This window comes from Hyla sarda, chromosome 13, assembly GCF_029499605.1.
Source record: "Hyla sarda isolate aHylSar1 chromosome 13, aHylSar1.hap1, whole genome shotgun sequence".
NCBI classification, from domain to species: domain Eukaryota; kingdom Metazoa; phylum Chordata; class Amphibia; order Anura; family Hylidae; genus Hyla; species Hyla sarda.
The window spans coordinates 22,661,902-22,684,469 of NC_079201.1; the positions used below are offsets into that span (position 1 = coordinate 22,661,902).

Below are 22,568 nucleotides of genomic sequence, written 5' to 3' on the forward strand. Positions count from 1 at the left end.
AAAATGTGAGAATTAAAGAAAAATAAGTAGATAACTAATACAGATAAAGCAAATCCTTACATATAAAAGTAAGAAAGATCTGCTGGGAGCTGTAATCACTGTCTATGTCAGTGTTTCCCAACCAGGGTGCCTCCAGCTGTTGCAAAACTACAACTCCCAGCATGCCCGGACAGCCTTCGGCTGTCCGGGCATGCTGGGAGTTGTAGTTTTGCAACAGCTGGAGGCATCCTGGTTGGAAAACACTGGAGTAATATATGAACGACGCTGTGGAAACATCATTGAGCTGGAATTGGCTGATAGCAGAGAACAATAGAGAAAAGGGCTACGTTTGTATGTAAGTAACATGACGGATACGCGTGACAATGATCCGATTGTGTGTGATGCCTGCGGTTGGCGAGTGACGGCCGTGCCCAAGGATAACCTTTCTCCCAGACAAAGAGCTTAAAGAAGCGTCTGGCACGTCACCTCTGGTTTACAGGACTTGTTCATACAGGTGTTCGGGATCCCAACCGCTACCCCCCCCCCCCACCCCTTTCTCCGTCCCCCTTTCTAAATTTCCTGGCACCCAGATAGGAATCTGTGTGTTTCCTCAGTGGTCATGTTGTCGTGGAAACAAGGAAGTGCGTTTGAGGCGGCGCTAACAGGAATATAATTATGGGGATTATGACGCACGCCAGCATTCCTGTGACAGGATGACTTCCCTGAAGGAGACGGCTTTGCCAGTTAACCCTGCTGTGTACAGTAAACGGGGCCGCTCCCGATCCCATGTCAGACAACCTGTGCAAGCCACACCTCGGCGGGTCACCTGGATTAACCCTTCCTCATCCTGCCACACCTTCCAGCTCACCTGGCATGGGAAAGGGTGCTTTTTTTTTTTTTTTTTACTTAAAGGGGTACTCCGGTGAAAAACTTTTTTTTTTTTTTAAATCAACTGGTGCCAGAAAGTTAAACAGATTTGTAAATTACTTCTATTAAAAAATCTTAATCCTTCCTGTACTTATTAGCTGCTGAATACTACAGAGGAAATTATTTTATTTTTTGAAACACAGAGCTCTCTGCTGACATCTCTGTCCATTTTAGGAACTGTCCAGAACAGCATATGTTTGCTATGGGGATTTCCTTTTACTCTGGACAGTTCTTAAAATAGCTCTGTGTTCCAAAAAGAAAATAATTTCCACTGTAGTATTCAGCAGCTAATAAGTACAGGAAGGGTTAAGATTTTTTAATAGAAGTAATTTACAAATCTGTTTAACTTTCTGGCACCAGTTGATTTAAAAAAAAAAAAAAAAAGTTTTTCTCCGGAGTACCCCTTTAAAGGCAACCCGACACATTGTGGGGCATGTAAACATGTTACGAATTAACTTAGATTAGGAGCCCTAATGGGGACAGGGGCCAATTTGAGTGAACAGTGTACAGGGCTGCGGAATCTGTGTGTGCGCTATATAAAAAGAGGGATTATTATTATCATTATCTAGGGGGAAAAGGAGCTGGGAATGAATCACCATGTGGTTTGTCATTCTGGAGTCTGGGAAAGCTGAGCGTCATAGGCAGTGGTCATTCAACTTTGCCAGACTCTTGTATGGCAGAGAAGAATGTGCCGACCTGCTTGGGAACTGTAATAGCAAAGTGTCACCCAGCTTTTCCAGAATCAGATATAGAAAAATACTGATGTATATTGGTCTTTAAAGGGGGAACTCTGCTGGAAAACTTTTTTTTTTTTTTTTTCTTAAATCAACTGGTGCCAGAAAGTGAAACATATTTGTAAATTACTTCTATTAAAAAATCTTAATCCTTCCAGTACTTATCAGCTGCTGTATGCTCCAAAAACAGTTCTTTTCTTTTTGAATTTCCTTTCAGCCTGACCACAGTGCTCTCTCTGCTGACACCTCTGATCATTTTAGAGGTCCAGAGTAGGAGAAAATTCCCATAGCAAACCTCTCCTGCTCTGGACAGTTCCTGACATGGACAGAGGTGTCAGCAGAGAGCACTGTGGTCAGACAGAAAGGAAATTCAAAAATATAGGAACTTCCTCTGAAGCATACAGTGGCTGATAAGTAATTGAAGGGTTAAAATGTTTTAATAGAACTAATTTACAAATCTGTTTAACTTTGTGGCACCAGTTGATTTAAAAGAAAATGTTTTCCAGTGTAGTAACCCTTTAATGCACTGTTTACCATAGAAGGTTCTTGTATTGTCAGTCTAATAAGGGCCCCCACAGGGTACTTGGGGGCCCAAAGCCCCTTCTTAAAAGATGTCATCAAAGTGGATTATGTTATGCTCCAACAATAGCAAATTATGCAACGTGACATCACATACAAACACACATATGTACAAATTACACACCTACATAGTGACAAACCAACTCACACATGTATATTCATATACCAACACACACTCATATATGCATACACACAAACTCAAACGAACACATGTACATTCATATACCAACACACATACACATATATGCATATACAAACATACAAGGAACACATGCATAACATGCCAACACTCATATACACATACATTAACACACATACTCATATGCATATACAAACGAACAACAAACAGATGTATAACATGCCAACACACACACATACGTGCCAACTTACACACATACATACAAACAAATACATGTCAAGACATATACATACATACTAACAAGCATAGACAAACATATATATATATATATATATATATATATATATATATATATATATACACACACACACACAAACTCACATTGATACTTACATACTCACTCACAAATATACATACACAAAAAAATATACTATATGGGAAAAATGTATCATGTGTGTGATGTGTGTGATTTATATCCTGTTTTCCTTGTGGTGTATTTGGGGTGGCTTGGACTAATTTTAGCAAAAGGTTGCACGGCATTTCATGAATTGTGTGAAGAAGCGTCAGTGATAATGAGGACAGGAATTATTGTGTAGTATACACACTTTTTACTGTGTGTACATATATTACTACACGGTAGTGTGTACCAATTGCTCTATGTGAAAAGTCCCCAAAAAAGTTGCAGCACAGCTGCTTTTTTTAGAGACAATTTTACACAAAACAAGGGTAATAACCATGATAAATCTCCCCCTATATACATGCACACATATATACACATTTACATACACATATTACTCACATATACATACATGAACATACATACTTATACATGCTGTAGACAGATCATTTTCTTTGTTTCAAAAAAAATAGTTCTGTTTATTATAAATTAGAAGGCCACGTGTAAAATATAAATAAGTGCAAATGTCCTGGATATTTGGCACCTTTAGAGGGCGCCATGTAAACATAAATGAGGTCAGGATGGCAAATTCTGCCCTTGGAGATGGGGTTTTTCTAGTCTTTTCTTGTGCAATATCATCACTGCTGGCATACACAGTCGTCAGGTGACATTGCGCTGGCGTCCTTCATCTCGCCACTACGACTTTCCCCACCCCCATCATCCTCATTCTACGATCAGGAATCAAGTTTAAGTTAAGCTGCCTCAACACAAGAGGCCATAAGTCACTTGCTGGAAATCTGTGCAAAAGTTCTTCTGGCCAGGTGCCCGCTCGTGTCCTTTACACTGTCGCCAGTTCTGTCATATTCCGATAATGCCCTCAGTGTGAACACACTCTACCCTCACGCCTTCCAGCAGATTAAGGCTACTTAGGTGACAATAAATATTTCTTCCAGATATTCAATGTGGACATTCAGTGCAAGGTGGGTGCTCAGCTCTGGTGTTGTGCCATGGAAAGGTACCAGAGCCAGATCTGCAATCTCCATAATCCTGCACCCGGTATGTAAACGTGTGGAGTTGGGTATAGTCAGCAATGCTGAGGGTCTCGACAGTCTCTCCTTGGAGGTTAGGTCAAGGCCCAAGTGTCTCTCTCTGTTTTACTAGGCACTTGGTGATTTGTATACAACAACGTTGGTGTCAATGCCAAGTCTTAGCTCCTTCATTCAACCCATCTCTGGTTCACAGTGACATTGATCTCTGAGGCTCCAGTTGGCCATTTTTCTCTATCCTTATGGATAAACCTTCTCCATTATACAGGGGAGTCGTATTCCTGTAAAAAGTCCTTAATGGGCAGCGGAAGTTGCTCCCTGGTGCCATACTCTTCCAGTTGCCCATTCACAGCCTTCCGGCAGAGATGCTGTAGAGAGGAGACACTTGAGGACAAAGGTCTAGATAGCAGCAAGGGGACTCGTTCACCCCCAGAGTAGATGTAATAAGACCATTTGGCATTGCTAGGGTCCTTGGCGGACATGTAATGCCTAAGAAGCTTTAAGACACAGTCAAACCGCGGCACTGGCTGCGAACTTCGTGGGTCAGTCTGCAGAGAAAAGCCGCAAGATTCACATTGGATTCGTAAGTTCTTGGTGCCAGATTCGGTTTTGACACTAAGGGTGAAGAAATGTCGGTTATCTGAACTGTCCCGGATGAGAAAGGTGCCCGCCGGTTCAGTGCTGAGCAGCAGGTTGGCCTGGGTGCCCGTCACTGTGCTCCAATAGAACCCACTCTCCTGCAACTTATGGACAGCACTTAGCACTAGGTTGTACTCGCTTCGTGAAGAGAAGGTCTTGAGCCGAAGGCTGGAGTCTAATCCCCGGCTCATGCTCGGGAATTTGCTCTGAGTGACCATGACGGTGGGAGCCAGCTTTGCTGCAAGTCAGGATGGCGCCTTTGTGCCTCTTAAGAAGTTGCGGAGCCAATGTTCTGGATAAAAGAAAAGGACAAAGGTTAGGTCTTTATACAAAGTGATGCCGAGAAAACAATGTACTCCCCTTTTACTGGAAAGGCAAGTTCTAGGAAGCTGAAATATGGCCAGCTGTCTGCCACACTCATATGGGAGTCTGGAATGAAAAACTACAGCTGACCACAAGGGTAATGACCCCAAAAAACGGCAACCCACATCTCAGCTTCTCGGAACCTTGTAAGCAGGACATAAAAACTTGTGGTTACCAGTACTCACACCTGGATTTCCAGGTTTTGAATAAAGGAAAGGCTTTACGTAAATGCAGTTGTGTCATGTGTGCGTATTGTTTGCACAGCTTCCAGGTATTTGTTACTCACACAGACTATGAGTAAATGCAAGCTCTTGCTTCACTTCACCTCATTGGTAATGTATAGTGAACCAAAAAAAATGTCTTAACACACGTCATAGCACTCGTGAACAAATACCCAGATGTAGCAGAGCCGAGTATGCTGAGCAATTCAGTACTTGGTGACCATGCTCAATGACGTTCTCAGCTCTGCTACTTCTGCTATCACTATAGCAGTGAGATCTAACATCTGGAATCCATAGCATTATATACATTAGTCTTCTCCAACTGGTGGCTCTTCAGCTGTTGCAAAAGATGATGGGCATTGTAGTTTGGCAACATCTGAAGATTTGCCGGTCGGTGAACACAAAGACTTAGTGAGGAAATACTTTACATTAATATACCGATAAAGTAAATATTTTGTTTCTAGTTATATTTAAGAAATATTATAATTTTTTAAATTATAAACATATATATATATATATATATATATATATATATATATATATATATATCTGAAATGCATGTACTATAACTTGAGATTTCTTACCGGGTAACTTTGCAACAGTCTAGATAAGTTAAGGCTACTGTGTCCTTGGTGTTTGCAGTAATATCCTATGTCCAGAGTGGAAAATTCCGCTTCGAGGGATATTCTAATAATCCACTGTTGTGCTTGCTTCTAGTTACAAATGAGTATAACTCCATGAGATCAGACACACTCGCCTCTTATACAGGGACAGTGACGCTCCACCCCTCAGCCACCCCCCTTCTCCATATACATATTACAGGAAGAGCCTCTTCCAGGAACAGGTCTGTATCATGCACACAGCTCAATGTAATGGCAGGGGGCCAGAGCATTCCTGGCAGAACACAGCAAAGGCTTCTCCCGTTCTCTAGTGTTTCCTTCCAATAATCACTGCGGACACACACTGACAGTCAGACTGCGAATTGTCACTCAAGGCTTTCATCTGAAATGTCGCTTTTTGGCAAATTGCAGCACAGGGGGAAAAAAAAAAAATCACAGGAAATTATTATTACAAATACAGATTATCAGTCATTGTGGTTAAGGTTCTTTTTTCTTTATAATTTTGCATAAACTACCATAGACCTCTTTTTTTCTAAGTGTGATTTTTTTTCCTTTTCTTTTTTTTATTATAAAAATTATACTTTTGTCAAACAGTAGTCCAATTTTATTATTTTTAAATATTTTTGATGATTTTATTTATTTTTAACCACATGCGTAAACAGAAAAATGCAGCTTTTTTAATGCAATTTTGAAGAAAAAAAAAATGTGGTGCGGTTTTGTGGCGAAGGTGGTGAAAATATGCAATCTTGATCACACTGGGTTATATACCCTTAGGCCATGTTCACACGATAACATTTCCGTGCGGAATTCCGCAGAAGAATTCTGCGCGGACAGTCCGCTGCAGCAGAGTCCCATTGATTTCAATAGGATTCTGCTGCACTGTGCGCACGGCAGACATTTGCCCGTTTAAACATAGCCTCACCCTAAAAGTTAGGGTGAGCTTATGTTCAAACGGGCTAATGTGTGCACGGAAAATTTCCATGTCGACATCCCCCTGACATCAGCGCTTGGACCGCTTGGAAATGCACTGTCTCTTGACTGCAATGCATTACCGTGCGGACTCTGCAGAAAAATTTGACAGGTCTATTCTTTCTGCTGACTCCGGAATGGGGATTTTAGCGGCATTCAGCGTGGAAATTCCGCCGTGCGCACAGTGCTGCAGAATCCCATTGAAATGAATGGGACTCTGTTGCAGCAGAATCTCCATGCAGAACTCTTAAATAATGTTCATTGTGTTATGCTTCCTCCATTTACTTTTTATTTTTATTTTGAAATGTTGTTATTGTTATATTTACAATTTGTATACTGTTTTATTTTCTGAATAATGTTCATTGTATTCTAGTTGGTGCAACAGATTTTTTTTTTATATTTATTAATTTTATAGGGTAAAATTTTAGAATGACTCAAACTGCATTGTTATTATTATTTCTTTATATCTCTGAGGTGTAAGTAAAAGTTATAAGCCAGATTCATGCAGCATTTCTTTGCACGCCAAATGAGCATGTCCTAAGGTATGGACTTGGCATAGAAGACTAGGAATACATGGCGTTTATGGTTTCCGTACGAGGCAATCATCAGCATCCTGCCAGAAAATGGGTGCCGACCTATACTGTGGGGGACTGCAGCAGGTTATAGATTTATCAGAACCGGTGCAGAGGAAAAGTTGACCAGTCGCCCATAGCAACCAATCAGATCGCTTCTTTCATTTTTAATGAGGCCTGTGAAAAATGAAAGAAGCAAATTGGTTGCTATGGGCGACTGCACCGCTCTTCCACTACACAGATTTTGATAAATCTGTCCCAATGTGTTTCTAGCTTAAAATGGCCAGAGAAATGCTGAATGCGCCTCCTATTACTTTCAATAAGAATATGCGCCAAAGTTTTCGCTATGAACTGCAGCCCCTGTTTTTTTTTCGGCATGCATTTCATGAAAACCTGTTAAAAACTGTTTGGGGCTAAACTGAATCCAAAACTGTATCCAAAACTGTGACAAAAAAACATAATGAAATCCGAAGCTACCTTAGGAATTTCTAGCATTTATTTATCCGAAAAATATACCCTTCAGGTGCGTTCACGCGCAATTACTAGCAGCAGGTTGCCCGCTGCGCGAATCCCGCTGCGAGTTACGCTACCATTGATCTAAATGGGTCCACAGACAGTCCGCAATAGTGTCAGACCCATTTATATCAATGGTACCGTACCTCGCAGCAGGTTTCCCACAGCGGTAAACTCGCTGTTGCTACTAGCGTGTGAACGCACCCTTCAACTACGCAGGTTTTTTTTATTCAATTTTTTCTTCTTTGTAACAGATCTTAATACATTTATAAATAAATATTATAAATAAATATCTGTAGGAAAGGGCAACATAAAATAATGCACTTTTTTTTAATATAAAAAAAATTCACTGTGAAGAAAATTTAAGAACAAATAAGGAAATAGCACAATGATGCATACAGTACATTACACTGGTCCGTAATATTTTACTGTATTGTTTTACATCATTTGGATATATAATTGAACCCCGTTAAAGTATAGAACCACAACTCCCAAAGGCTGTCTGGGCATGCTGGAAGTTGTAGTTTTGTAAAACACTGGTATAGAGGTTGGCATTGAAGAGGTTACTGGCAGCACGTTGCCGGCGGTGTTGCTGTTTTTGTATGTGGTGTGCAGGATGTGCCTCCCTCTCGTGTGCGTGTGTCTGTACTGTAACTACACAAACATACTCTGCACTTCTGGGAACTGGAGCTCTGAAAACACAGCTGCTGCCTCTTCAGGTAAAATGCAAACCATGTGTTTTAGGCTGCAGGCAAAGCAGTGGTGGTGGCGGCGGCCGCCCATCTTAAGATCATATTTGGCATTACATTGTGGAACAGTATAGACAATTCTTTCAATAAAATAAAACACACACACACAACAGGGAAACCTATTCCCCTGCTGCAGAGGAGTGAATAGGGCTCAGTGTGCTGGCACCAGGGGGAGGGGGCAGCGACAGGGCTCACGGCCTCGAATAAACTTCATATTCGCAATAGGAAAAAATGTTAATGTGGAATAGGAAAACATTGACATGGTATGAATGCGCCGAGGGAGCTTTGCATTCCTTGTTCGGGCGCAGTTGAAACACTGACGGAGTTCTCATCCAAAACATCACTCGGCTTTTGCTGTGTATTTGGAATTTGGACGACGCTCAATTGCCGGTTTTACGTGCAAAGTGCATGCACCATAGTCAGGTCTTGGCACCAGTTGTCAACATTGCACAGCCAATGGGATCTGTGGCTAAAGTTGGCATGGAACCCCGTAGATCTTGTGACCATTAGGGGCCTCAGTTCCATTCACTTTTGGGCCATTGGATGCCACCAGCAAAAAGAAACATGCTCCTCTTCTGTGCCCAATGTGGATAAAAGATCCTTCCATCATTCAACAATATGATGGGTGATGTAGCAGGGCTCAAGTCCTGCAGGAACACCATTCCCATTAGCCTGCAGGACCAACCTTTTGAGTGGAAATCTTGAGTGTGAGTTCCCACACTTTTTTCCCCAGGACTTGACCCCTGAGATGTAGTGACATCTATGACAATATAACCCATGTGACAAACATCAAATTGCTGAATGTATTTAAAGGGGTACTCCAGCCCTGAGACATCTTATCCCCTATCCAAAGGATAGGGGATAAGATGCCTCATCGCGGGGGCCCGCCGCTGGGGACCCCCGCAATCTTGTATTCGCCACCCACCTGTTTGAGCTGCACGCCGCGGTGCCAGCTCACAAACAGACGGGTGGTGACCATGGGGCCGGAGTATCGTGACGTCACCCCCCCTGTCACGGCTGTCACGCCCCCTCCCATAGACTTGCATAGCAGGGGAATGATACTCTGCGGCGTGCAGCTCAAACAGGTAGGTGGCAAATACAAGATTGCGGGGGTCCCCAGCGGCGGAGACCCCCACGGTGAGACATCTTATCCCCTCTTTGGATAGGGATAGGGGATAAGATGTCTCAGGGCCGGAGTACCCCTTAAGGGTGCATTCACACGCTCTTTGTTTTTGCGGGTTTTCCGCAACGTATTTGAAAGGCGCGGGCTCCTCTCGGCTGTCCATAGCAGATTGTCCGCGGCGGAATTTACGCGGCGGAAAATCCGCCGCAGTCCCTACTGACTTCAATGGGGCTTGCGGCGGATTTTCCGCAGCGTAAATTCCGCTGCGGACAATCTGCTATGGACAGCCGAGAGGAGCCCGCGCCTTTCAAATACGCTGTGGAAAACCCGCAAAAACAAAGAGCGTGTGAACGCACCCTTAAGGACCGCAAGTTTTTCTGAGCTCCTGCATGTCTAGTCCTTTACTTTAAGTTTTTGATACTGATTAGGCGGCACTAGGACTGCTCAGAAATGTGCCGGCTCCATAGACAGCAATGCATTTCCGAGTGGAATCCACGGAAACATTGAACAGGTTCAATGTTTCTGTGGACGCTAGAATCAGGGATTTCCGCAGCAGATGCACAGTGCAGCAGAATCCCATTAAAATCAATGAAATAGTTCTTCTGCATCATAATGTCTGAGTAGAATATACCCGCAGAATTCTGCTCAGAAATTCTGCTATGTTCACAGGGATTGGGTGCATCACAGTGAATGAGGTCTAATTGTTACTTACAAGTGGCTGCAACCCACTGTCGGGTCGTGATTGTGGATATTTGTATGTTGCAACATTACCCTATTAACTTACATTAGGTGTGGTGCCGCAGGATCTTGGCAGTGCGACATTGCGATCTCCCCACAAGACCCAAAGTCGCAGTGTAGCCCTTACCTTATACTTAGAATTTGCCATTAAGTGTATTACCCTTATGGGTACTGTGTTGGAAACCATATTGGATTGTCACCCAGCTTTTCCCAGAAACAGATACATTTATTTTTTATTTTCAGAGAAAAGGTTCTTCAATCTTCAAGGGAAGGGGAACACCTGATATTTAGACTTAGCTGGAAGCAGAGCCCAGTAGACATCAATGTTGGTAATTTCAGTATTGTGTCTCTTTAAAGTTCCTCTTTCTTGTAACAGAGAAAGAGACGCTTTTTTTTTCTCAGTAAGTGTGACACACCTCGGAAGGGGGATGTGCTGCTTAATGTGAGACACATTTTAGTCACATTTAGACAGAAAGTCCTTAGCAATTCCCCAGAGTGAATCTGTGAGAGTCCCAGAGGAATTTCCCCAGTCCCAAATTGGAATATTGTTGTTGCTCATAGTCATAGGGGTGTTAGGGGCCACAATTCTAATGGGGCCCTGGGAGCTGTAAGTTAACTGGGAGTATCAGAACTAGGAGTATCAGAAGGTAGAGCGATTGTACAGTGACCCCTCGACCTACGATGGCCCCGACCTACGATAATTCAACATGTGATGGCCTCTCAGAGACCATCGCATGTTGAAGGCAGCATCAACGTACGATCCTTTTTTATGTCGGGGCCATCGCATAAACGGCTATCCGGCGGCGCTGACTGCTTCAGCTGCCACCGGATAGCCGTTTACGGTGCCCCGTGTGCTCCGCTGACGATCACTTACCTGTCCTCGGGGCTCCGGCACGTCCTCTTCGGGATCCCCTGCATCGTCGGCGCTCTCCATCAACGTCATCACGGCGCTGCGCACGCCGTCCCGTCATCCAATAGGAGTGGCGTGCGTAACGACGTGATGGCGGCGACGGAGCGCGCGGATGCCGGGGAAGCAGAGGCCTTACCGGAGCGTCGGGGACACCGTAAATGGACGGCGACATCCCAGACAGCAGTGACGGTCCGGAGCGGAGGGGACAGGTGAGTACTACTTCCTCTACCACTGGTCTTCAACCTCCGGACCTCCAGATGTTGCAAAACTACAACACCCAGCATGTGGTGTTGTAGTTTTGCAACATCCGGAGGTCTGCAGTTTGTAGACCACTGTCCTATACTTTACATTGCACGGATCCCTCAACATGCGATGGTTTCAACAAACAATGGTCCGTTTGGAACGGATTACCATCGTATGTTGAGGGACCACTGTATTTGGCTTTGTTATGCCCTTATTATCGAAGTTTCCCTCAGTACATTTGCATAAGTCTGGGACAGGTGGTGGCAGAGAATACGACAATCCACAGTGGCATAGCGTGGCATAGCCCTTAAAGTGGCATAGCCCTTAAAAGTTGCTGCTGCACTTCTGTGAGTGACGACTTGTTGGGCAGGCTGAGGCATAGGGACCAGTAATGGCACAGTAGGGCAGGAACCAAGGGCATGACTATAGGAGGTACAATGGCAGCAGTCACACCTTGGCCCTGGTGCCGGAAAGGGCCCCAAGGGGCTTTTGCTCCATAAGAACACACCAGTGTTAGGGTGCATTCACACCACGTTTTTGCAATTCAGTTCCCGTATACGTTTTCTATGTGAAAACCGTACGGAACCGTATTGAAAACCGTATGCATTGACTCTCCATTGAAAACTGTGGGCCAAAAGATGCATCAGGTTGTGTCCGTTTTGCATCCTGTACGGTTTGTCATTTTTTTTTCCCTGTGCCCAAAACCGTAGTCTACCATGGTTTTTGGTCCGGGTGAAAAACTGTATTAAGTCGTATACGTTTTTTTTAAACATGGGAGTCAATGGGAACCGTACAGAACTGTATGTATGTACGGTTTCATCTGGTTTTCACCATACAGTTTTTAACTTTGCAGTTTTGTTCTTGGAATTTCAATCAAACAAGTGAAACGTTATTCAAAATGGAGTGAAAAGTTAAAAACTTACTTTTTTCTTAAAAAACTGATGCAACCGGACATAATTTTTCAAACCGTATAATTTTTTTTAACTGTATACGGGTTGAAATTTGTGCACAGGTTTTGATACAGTTTAGTCAGGTTTTGAGGAATCCGTGACGGGATTGGCACATGGTATATTGTGGATCCTATTGCATGTTTGGCTCCAAGTTATGCCTCTGGCTGGAAACCTGTGAAGGTCAACTTCCCTTTTCCTAGTTAGAGACCATACTATATAGATATCGTTTGTGCTGTAGTGCAGCTCAGAAGCCCCTCTTATATGTCTATAGCCTCTGTACATCATTAGATACTATAGGATGTGTAGTGTGGGCAGTAAGGCTGGGTTTACATCACGTTCTTCCCCCATTCAGGAGCGCATACGGCAGGGGGGAGCTAAAAATTTGCTCTCCCGTATCCCTGCGCAAGTTTTATAACCGTACCTAAAACTGTTGTCAACCACGGTTTTAGGTCCAGTAGAAAAATACAGGGAAAAATGAGCCGACCGGTTCACTCCGGTCGGCTCATTGAAATGAATTACATACAGGACCGCATACGCAGGTATACAGGAGCGCAAGTTTTTAGCTCCCCCCTGCCGTATGCGCTCCCGTATGGGGAAAAACGTGATGTGAACCCAGCCTTATGTGGACAGCAAGGGTTCAGCTTTTCCAATTGAGATAAGAAGAAGCTAAAGAGCACACATCAGTAGTAACCTAGTGTGATAGCCTGGGGGGTGTAGGGTATGGGGAGTGTAGCTGTGCGGTAATCAAAGGGTGCTTGTTAACCCTTGCTATTTGTAATGCCAGGGTGAAGGCTCCTCTATAAAGCTTTTCCTACCGCCGCCCTTCCCAGGAATGATAGGGAGGTAGATGATAATAGGTTTGAGGTAGATAATAATGGATTGTCCACAACCGGTGAGTTTCTGTAAACAGCGTTAACTTTTACTGAAGATTCCACTGGATTTAGGGGAATTAGTTGTGGTCCAGTAGTCAGGCTAGTATTAGCAGGAATTAGAGTAAAACTCACGATTTTGGTTCTGCTGAGGCCGTAGGTTTTGAGGCCTATCATGTCTTTGAAAGTTGCGTAGCACCGTCCTGTTAGTCCGGCATCCACGAGAGCAGCAACCCAAGAGAGCGATAATAGGACGCAGCTCCGTTATATGGGCAGGGGCTGGACTAACGCTAATTGGTCCAAACGGATGTCAATCACCATTACAGAGATTTGTGGGTAACACGTGACCCAAGGACCTCCTAAGGTCCTGCAACATACCATAGAGGTTACTAGCATGGTCACATGACCGAAGGTCCTGCGACGCTGAACAAGGTAAGTACTATACATTTCTATATCATATATAATTATTAAATATATACATGTATTATCATTAGAGATAGACTTGAGGAGAGGCGACTAGGGGCTGTCCCACCTGAGGAACCCTACCTGAGCGTAGTTACTCTGACTTTGGGGACCTCTACACTAGGTACTGGATGCAATACGGTATCGGGACACCACACTATGGTCCCATAACCCCAATGGATGAATAAAACAGCTGTAGGACATTTTTGATGCCACACCATTCAACTCTATGGACCGGACAAGGATAGCTGAACCCTGTTATCAGCTATTTTGTCACTGCCATTAAGTTAAATACATAGGGGGAGATTTATCAAAACCTGTGTAGAGGAAAAGTGGTGCAGTTGCCCATAGCAACCAATCAGATCGCTTCTTTCGTTTTTAAAGAGGCCTCTGAGAATTGAAAGAAGCGATCTGATTGGTTGCTATGGGCAACTGCACCAGGTTTTGATAAATCTCCCCCATAGACCTATATGGATTGGCAGAGTGTATATCCTACCATCATGTTAATAATCCAGGGGGGCATATAGGGGGGTCAGATAGGTAATGGATTTCCTGTGTGGGGAAACTCATTTAGGAACTGTGGCCCTCTGGACAATGTTCAGTAGTATGTACATTGGGGGTATTTATCAAAGGATTTATGTTTTTTTTTCACGTAACTTTGGCGCAATTCTTTGGCGCAGTGTCTTTTTGCACCAAAGTTTGGCGCATCTTCTCCACTGTCATTTTTACAAGTTTCTCAAAATCACACGGACCTGTGTGTGATTTTAACTTTAGTCAGTAATTCATCATTTGCGCCAATCGATCTTAGGCGCAAATCCCGTTTTTTTGGGGCGCAAATCCCCGCCAAGAAATTTTGCACATGGAAAACACACTTAGCAATGTCAGAAATTGTAAAGGTGTAAAAATACATTAAAAATGTTTTATTTGTGAAAGCATCGACGCCTCCAGGGCTGCTCAATACTATCCTGCGACATAGTTGTCTCTGAGGGACCTTCACCCTCCGTTGAGCCAGCATTGGACATGGCCACACAGGTTCAGGAAAGATAAGCACTAAAGCAGTGGTCTCCAACCTGCGGACCTCCAGATGTTGCAAAACTACAACTCCGGGCATGCTGGGAATTGTAGTTTTGCAACATCTGGAGGTCCGCAGGTTGAAGACCACTGCACTAAAGTAACAAAAAAATAAATAAATAAAAAACTACCCAAGTTGAAATAAAATCCATTTCACATGGTGGTTATAAACCCCACAAAAGAAAATAACTCACGTCGCTTGCTGATATACTGCAGGAGGGACTCCGAAATGGCTGCTCTACAGGGTAAAATACGCGTCCTCTGTGGCGGTAAGTTCTGGGTAAAAGGCGCTGTGAACAGATGATTTCAACATTTGAGCCAAAATTACTAACAACTTGCACCAAATGATAAATTTGGTGCATGTCCACGAAAACCAAAGTGGAAAAAAAAGGGTAAAAAGAAACTGTCAACAGGCAAAATTGATAAATACCCCCCAATGTTCTTTGGCTGAATCCTATCATTTGATGGTAGGTCGGGCATAGTAAGGCTGGGTTCACACTACAGTTTGTATTTACAGTTCCCGTATACGGCTGGGAGGAGGGGGCGGGGCTTAATCGCGGCGCCCGCACTCAGCCGTATTCGGGAACCGTATTTAATGCATGTCTATGAGCCGACCGGAGTGAACCGCAGCCTCCGGTCGGCTGCTTTTTCGGCCGTATGCGGTTTCCCGACCGCAGGCAAAAATGTGTGTCGGCTCATAGACATGCATTAAATATGGTTCCCGTATACGGCTGAGTGAGGGCTCCGCAATTAAGCCCCGCCCCCCCTCCTCCAAGCCATATACGGGAACCGTAAATACAAACTGTAGTGTGAACCCAGCCTAACCATGCATTGCTCAGACTCTATAAGGATATTGAGCAGCATGACTGTATGTTAGACAAGGCCCTCAGGGCATGACGAGTAATGTTACATAGATCAACAGTTGTGTAATCTGTGGTTGTGACATATCTGATAGGAATATGATTGTGTATTTCTGAGAAGAAGACACAAGACAGGTGTAACCTGTTACATAGTTACCAAGAATCCTGGAAAAAGGCAAATGCTACCATGGAAAATCTCCTGGATGCTCCTCATACTCACCTCTCCCTGTTCTTCCCTCCCCTCTGCCACAGACAGAATGGGGAGAGGAGATTCGCTGAATATTTAGTCTGCAGTCTCTAAATGTGGGGATCTATGAAAAAAAGGTGTAATTGAGGTGTAATTGCTTTTATTCTCTAAGGGTATGTTCACATTGTGTAATGTCCCTGTCGAATTCCGCCGTAATATTCAGCAAGGACATTCCGCTGCAGCAGAGTCCCATTGATTTCAATGGGATGCTGCTGCACTGTGCACACTGGGCATGTGCATCTTTTTGAGGCATGCCTGTAAAAACTGCGCATGCGCAGTAAAACATGATTGTATCTGATCCCGCTGTTTGCCGTGGTCTTGTCAGCGCCAGGTAGATCCTGCCGATCCTTGAAGCTGGTACGATATTACTGTGTTCTCAAAGCCAAATTGTTGTAGGTTGAGGGTGTGTCCTATATAAATGGGCGGAGCATATGAAAAACATTTTCTTCCTATATTCAGAATCTCTCCATGTGCGGTCTCTTAAAGGGGTACTCCGGTGAAAACCTTTTTTCTTTTAAATCAACTGGTGGCAGAAAGTTAAACATATTTGTAAATTACTTCTATTAAAAAATCTTAATCCTTCCTGTACTTATTAGCTGCTGAATACTACAGGAGGAAATTCTTTTCTTTTTGGAATGCTCTCTGATGACATCACAAGCACAGTTCTCTCTGCTGACGTTATTATAATAATAACATTATTGTTGTCCTTAGTGGGATTTGAACCCAAGTCCCCAGCACTGCAAGGCAGCTGTGCTAACCACTGAGCCACCATGCTGCCCTTAACATACATCTGCTATGCATGGTTGCTAAAATGGACAGAGATGTCAGCAGAGAGCACTGTGCGCGTGATGTCATCAGTGTTCCAAAAAGAAAGGAATTTCCTCTGTAGCATTCAGCAGCTAATAAGTACTGGAAGGATTAAGATTTTTTAATAAAAGTAATTTACAAACATGTTTAACCAGTTGATTTAAAAGAAAAAAGGTTTTCATCGGAGTACCCTTTTAAGTTGTTAAGTACAGTTTATCTCCAGGGAAATAGTAAATGGATTTAGCCTCTGAGAGGAGGGCGTCCAACTAAGAGGCACATCCCCCAGGGGGTCCATAACATAACAGGGCCCACCTGGGTGGTAACTAGAGTGGGTAGACTGGTTACATTGGCACAGTGGCCCTGAAGGGGCCCATAAGATCTCTTTGTCCCATAGTTAACCAGTGCTATACATGAGGGAGTCGTGCGGTCCCGCTACAGTTTTGGTGCCCTGTCACACTTCTGGGGTCCCCTCCATGGTTCTGTCAAGCAATACAGTTGGCCGCTCCTCGGTTTTTTGAGGTTCAATTTCTAAGGTTACAATTTGTACCTCTGAGTTACATCAGCAAATTCTTCTAATCGGATTCTGATGAACCTGCACTCAGATCGGCGCGGCCGCCATATAATTCAATGATTTAGTGACTATGGGGGGAGATTTATCAAGACCTGCGCTGAAGAACAGTTGACCAGTCGCCCATAGCAACCTTTTTGTTTTTAGAGGCCTTTTTAAAAATGAAAGAAACAATCTGGTTGCTATGGGCAACTGGTTAACTTTTCCTCTCCGCAGGTTACGATGAATCTCCCCCCTATGTTTGGGGTCATTTTCAGAGTTTTGGCTCAGAATAAAAAGTTTGCTGCGTGTCCATAACCGATTCTTGGCCTCCTGGAGGGGCCCTATAGTAGCTACATGGGCTGCCTCTATGGCATGTACACCCTCCCCAGGGTGAAGTGGACTGTACTGTGTACGGCAACCCATTAGGATCAGTGGGCCCGGCTGTCTTTATCCTGTAACCAGGGCCGTTACAATGACACATGGATCGTGACTGGTTGCTATGGGAAACTCGCGGCACAAGGTGAGGCACAGAGGCTCCCAGCAACCAATCAGAGTTCACCTTGCAGTTGAGGAGCGAAACGCAGCGTCCTGATTGGCTGCTGTGGGCAGCCGCTCTGGCTATTGTACAAGGCACAGGGATGCGGTAACGGTTATACGACGAACAGTACTCCTCCACACAACCTCTCTCCTGACACGGTAGTCTCCTCATACAATGCACAGTACAACCTCTCTCCTGACACGGTAGTCTCTATTCTCGCACAGTATAACCTCTCTCCTGACCCTGTACTTTCTCCTCTCGCACAGTACAACCTCTCCCCTGACCCTGTGGTCTCTCCTCTCGCACAGTACAACCTCTCTCCTGACCCTGTAGTCTCTCCTCTCGCACAGTACAACCTCTCTCCTGACCCTGTGGTCTCTCCTCTCGCACAGTACAACCTCTCTCCTGACCCTGTGGTCTCTCCTCTCGCACAGTATAACCTCTCCTGACCCTGTGGTCTCTCCTCTCGCACAGTACAACCTCTCTCCGGACCCTGTAGTCTCTCCTCTCGCACAGTACAACCTCTCTCCTGACCCTGTACTTTCTCCTCTCGCACAGTACAACCTCTCTCCTAACCCTGCGGTCTCTCCTCTCGCACAGTACAACCTCTCTCCTGACCCTGTGGTCTCTCCTCTCGCACAGTACAACCTCTCTCCTGACCCTGTGGTCTCTCCTCTCGCACAGTACAATCTCTCCTGACCCTGTGGTCTCTCCTCTCGCACAGTACAACCTCTCTCCTGACCCTGTGGTCTCTCCTCTCGCACAGTATAACCTCTCTCCTGACCCTGTGGTCTCCTCTCGCACAGTACAACCTCTCTCCTGACCCTGTGGTCTCTCCTCTCGCACAGTACAATCTCTCTCCTGACCCTGTGGTCTCTCCTCTCGCACAGTACAACCTCTCTCCTGACCCTGTGGTCTCCTCTCGCACAGTACAACCTCTCTCCTGACCCTGTGGTCTCTCCTCTCGCACAGTAAAATCTCTCTCCTGACCCTGTGGTCTCTCCTCTCGCACAGTACAATCTCTCTCCTGACCCTGTGGTCTCTCCTCTCGCACAGTACAACCTCTATCCTGACCCTGTGGTCTCTCCTCTCGCACAGTACAACCTCTATCCTGACCCTGTGGTCTCTCCTCTCGCACAGTACAACCTCTATCCTGACCCTGTGGTCTCTCCTCTCGCACAGTACAACCTCTCTCCTGACCCTGTAGTCTCTCCTCTCGCACAGTACAACCTCTCTCCTGACCCTGTGGTCTCTCCTCTCGCACAGTACAACCTCTCTCCTGACCCTGTGGTCTCTCCTCTCGCACAGTACAACCTCTCTCCTGACCCTGTGGTCTCTCCTCTCGCACAGTACAACCTCTCTCCTGACCCTGTGGTCTCTCCTCTCGCACAGTACAACCTCTCTCCTGACCCTGTGGTCTCTCCTCTCGCACAGTACAACCTCTCTCCTGACCCTGTGGTCTCTCCTCTCGCACAGTACAACCTCTCTCCTGACCCTGTGGTCTCTCCTCTCGCACAGTACAACCTCTCTCCTGACCCTGTGGTCTCTCCTCTCGCACAGTACAACCTCTCTCCTGACCCTGTGGTCTCTCCTCTCGCACAGTACAACCTCTCTCCTGACCCTGTAGTCTCTCCTCTCGCACAGTACAACCTCTCTCCTGACCCTGTGGTCTCTCCTCTCGCACAGTACAACCTCTCTCCTGACCCTGTGGTCTCTCCTCTCGCACAGTACAACCTCTCTCCTGACCCTGTGGTCTCTCCTCTCGCACAGTACAACCTCTCTCCTGACCCTGTAGTCTCTCCTCTCGCACAGTACAACCTCTCTCCTGACCCTGTGGTCTCTCCTCTCGCACAGTATAACCTGACTCCTGACCCTGTGGTCTCTCCTCTCGCACAGTACAACCTCTCTCCTGACCCTGTAGTCTCTCCTCTCGCACAGTACAACCTCTCTCCTGACCCTGTAGTCTCTCCTCTCGCACAGTACAACCTCTCTCCTGACCCTGTGGTCTCTCCTCTCGCACAGTACAACCTCTCTCCTGACCCTGTAGTCTCTCCTCTCGCACAGTACAACCTCTCTCCTGACCCTGTGGTCTCTCCTCTCGCACAGTACAACCTCTCTCCTGACCCTGTGGTCTCTCCTCTCGCACAGTACAACCTCTCTCCTGACCCTGTGGTCTCTCCTCTCGCACAGTACAACCTCTCTCCTGACCCTGTAGTCTCTCCTCTCGCACAGTACAACCTCTCTCCTGACCCTGTGGTCTCTCCTCTCGCACAGTACAACCTCTCTCCTGACCCTGTAGTCTCTCCTCTCGCACAGTACAACCTCTCTCCTGACCCTGTGGTCCCCTCACAAGGGGCGGGACTCGCCGCTTCCACTTCCTGGTAAAGATGGCGGCTCCCGCAGTGTTATGGCGACGGCTCCGCGGTCCGGGGCTCATGGCCCTCTTGGCTCGTCTCTGTGACAGGAACCGGGACCGAGCGGGCAGGTACGGGCCAGGGTGACAACCGTGTATTTACTGCGTCATCCGGCAGAGGAGGCGCCATGTGTCCTGTCACCTCTATCACTGTGTGGAGGCTGCAGACATGAGAGTCAAAACTGCCCAAAAGAAAAGTTGTCGTTGTTGCTCATAACAACCTGTCAGAACGCAGCTTTGCTATGGGCAACAAAGGCTGCTTTACTTTTAGGCTACATTTACATGTGCGTTGGAGGCTTCACTGCCAAGTCCATTCAGTAACTGCAAACAGAGCTGACTGGTCAGTGCACAACAACATTACTTAGCACTACACACCTGTCACCACCTCCAGCACTACACGCCTGTCACCTCCTCAGCACTACACACCTTTCACTTCAGCACTACACTCCTGTCCCCTCCTCAGCACTACACGCCTGTCACCTCCTCAGCACTACACTCCTGTCACCTCCTCTGCACTACACTCCTGTCCCCTCCTCAGCGCTACACTCCTGTCACCTCCTCAGCACTACACTCCTGTCACCTCCTCAGCACTACACTCCTGTCCCCTCCTCAGCGCTACACTCCTGTCCCCTCCTCAGCGCTACACTCCTGTCCCCTCCTCAGCGCTACACTCCTGTCCCCTCCTCAGCGCTACACTCCTGTCCCCTCCTCAGCGCTACACTCCTGTCCCCTCCTCAGCGCTACACTCCTGTCCCCTCCTCAGCGCTACACTCCTGTCCCCTCCTCAGCGCTACACTCCTGTCCCCTCCTCAGCGCTACACGCCTGTCACCTCCTCAGCGCTACACGCCTGTCACCTCCTCAACGCTACCCACCTGTCACCTCCTCAGCGCTACCCACCTGTCACCTCCTCAGCACTACCCACCTTTCACCTCCTCAGCTCTACCCACCTGTCACCACCTCAGCACTACCTACCTGTCACCTCTTTAGCACTACCCACCTGTCAACACCTCAGCACTACCCGCCTGTCACCTCAGCACTACATGCCTGTCACCTCAGCACTACACGCCTGTCATCTCCTCAGCACTACACGCTTGTCACCTTCTCAGCACTACACGCCTGTGACCTCCTCAGCACTACACACCTGTCACCTCCTCACCGCTACTCACCTGTCATTTTCTCGGGACCTGATCCGGCACCTCCTCACCGCTACTCCCCTGTCACCTCACTGCTACACCCCTGTCACCTCCTTACCGCTAGTTCCCCTCACCGCTACACCCCTGTAACCTCCCCACCGCTACTCCCCTGTCACCTACCCACCGCTACTCCCCTGTCACCTTCTAACCACTACACCCCTGTCACTTTCTCACCGCTACTCCCCTGTCACCTCCCCACTTCTACTCCCCTGTCACCTCCCCACTTCTACTCCCCTGTCACCTCCCCACTTCTACTCCCCTGTCACCTCCCCATTTCTACTCCCCTGTCACCTCCCCACCGCTACTCCCCTGTCACCTTCTAACCGCTACACCCCTGTCATCTCCCCACCACTACTCCCCTGTCACCTCCCCTGTCAACACCTCACCGCTACTCCCCTGTCACCTCCTCACCACTTCTCCCCTATCTCCTCCTCACGGCCACTCCCCTGTCACCTCCCCACCGCTACTCTCCTGTCACCTCCCCTGTCTCCTCCTCACCGCCACTCCCCTGTCACCTCCTCACCGCCACTCCCCTGTCACCTCCTTACTCCTGTCACCACTACACTTTGGTCACCTCAATACCCGTTCCCTTTTTACCCCAGTCACGTCCTCCCTGCTATAATGTCACTTTCTACTCCTAAAAGTAATTGAAGTGCAGCAGTTTAATGAGATCTCCATAGATGTCGATGTCCCTCATTGCTGTCACCATGCACAGATCTGTAGTTAATGACTTTATTCCATTGCACGTTGAAGGTGACGGTGGTCATACATCATCTTGATGTCCTGGGACGGACTTTATGTTTCTTTGATATTAAGATTGCTTAGCTGCTTCACTAAATGTGTTGTGAGTGATCACCTCCAGCCCATCCACAGAGCCAATGTTTATAGTTCCATCCACCATTCTCTTTATCATAAAACAGTGGTCTCCAACCTACAGACCTCCAGATGTTGCAAAACTACAACTCCCAACATGCCCGGACAGCCAACGTCCGGGCATGCTGGGAGTTGTAGTTTTGCAATTTCTGGAGGGCTGCAGGTTGAAACCACTGTCATAGAGGATACTGCTGTAATGTACTGGAAAGCAGAAAGTTAAACAGATTTGTAAATATTTTTTTTTTAATAAAAAAAACCTTTAATCCTTCCAGT

General features: G+C 46.2%; 2 protein-coding genes across 19 annotated transcripts in view; one reads left to right on the plus strand and one right to left on the minus strand.

Annotated features, from left to right (window-relative positions):
• Nucleotides 1–3,214: 3,214 nt before the first annotated feature.
• On the minus strand, nt 3,215–17,486 carry SOCS3 (suppressor of cytokine signaling 3). Of its 10 annotated transcripts, XM_056550205.1 has the most exons (5): nt 17,275–17,486; nt 15,894–15,984; nt 15,008–15,103; nt 5,609–6,037; nt 3,215–4,732 (listed from the first exon to the last, which is right to left on the minus strand). In XM_056550205.1, the coding sequence occupies exon 5, from the start codon at nt 4,656–4,658 to the stop codon at nt 4,062–4,064; it is 597 nt and encodes a 198-aa protein (XP_056406180.1). In that variant the 5' UTR covers nt 4,659–4,732; nt 5,609–6,037; nt 15,008–15,103; nt 15,894–15,984; nt 17,275–17,486; the 3' UTR covers nt 3,215–4,061. The 10 variants fall into 10 exon arrangements, with proteins under 10 accessions (XP_056406180.1, XP_056406184.1, XP_056406187.1 ...); XM_056550209.1 differs by lacking the exon at nt 15,894–15,984 and having other exon boundaries at nt 17,320–17,486; XM_056550212.1 differs by lacking the exon at nt 15,894–15,984 and having other exon boundaries at nt 5,609–5,734.
• Nucleotides 17,487–17,847: 361 nt separating this feature from the next.
• The window catches only part of PGS1 (phosphatidylglycerophosphate synthase 1), a 70,137-nt gene continuing 65,416 nt past the window's right edge, over nt 17,848–22,568 (plus strand). For 4 of the 9 annotated variants that reach the window (XR_008849597.1, XM_056550189.1, XM_056550187.1 and 1 more), the window contains exons 1-2: nt 17,881–17,973; nt 20,132–20,300. Coding sequence is in view for 5 of the 9 variants with exons in the window: in XM_056550189.1 (XP_056406164.1) it covers nt 20,203–20,300 (98 nt within the window). In the remaining 4 variants the exon portion in view is untranslated. Of the gene's footprint in view, nt 18,019–20,131; nt 20,301–22,568 lie in introns of those variants that run through there. The other 5 variants (XM_056550188.1, XM_056550192.1, XM_056550193.1 and 2 more) reach the window with 5 other exon arrangements.

Coding starts and splice junctions, on each gene's coding strand:
- SOCS3 (XM_056550209.1), bottom strand. CDS start 4,658: ATGGTCACTCAGAGCAAATTCCCGAGCATGAGCCGGGGATTAGACTCC.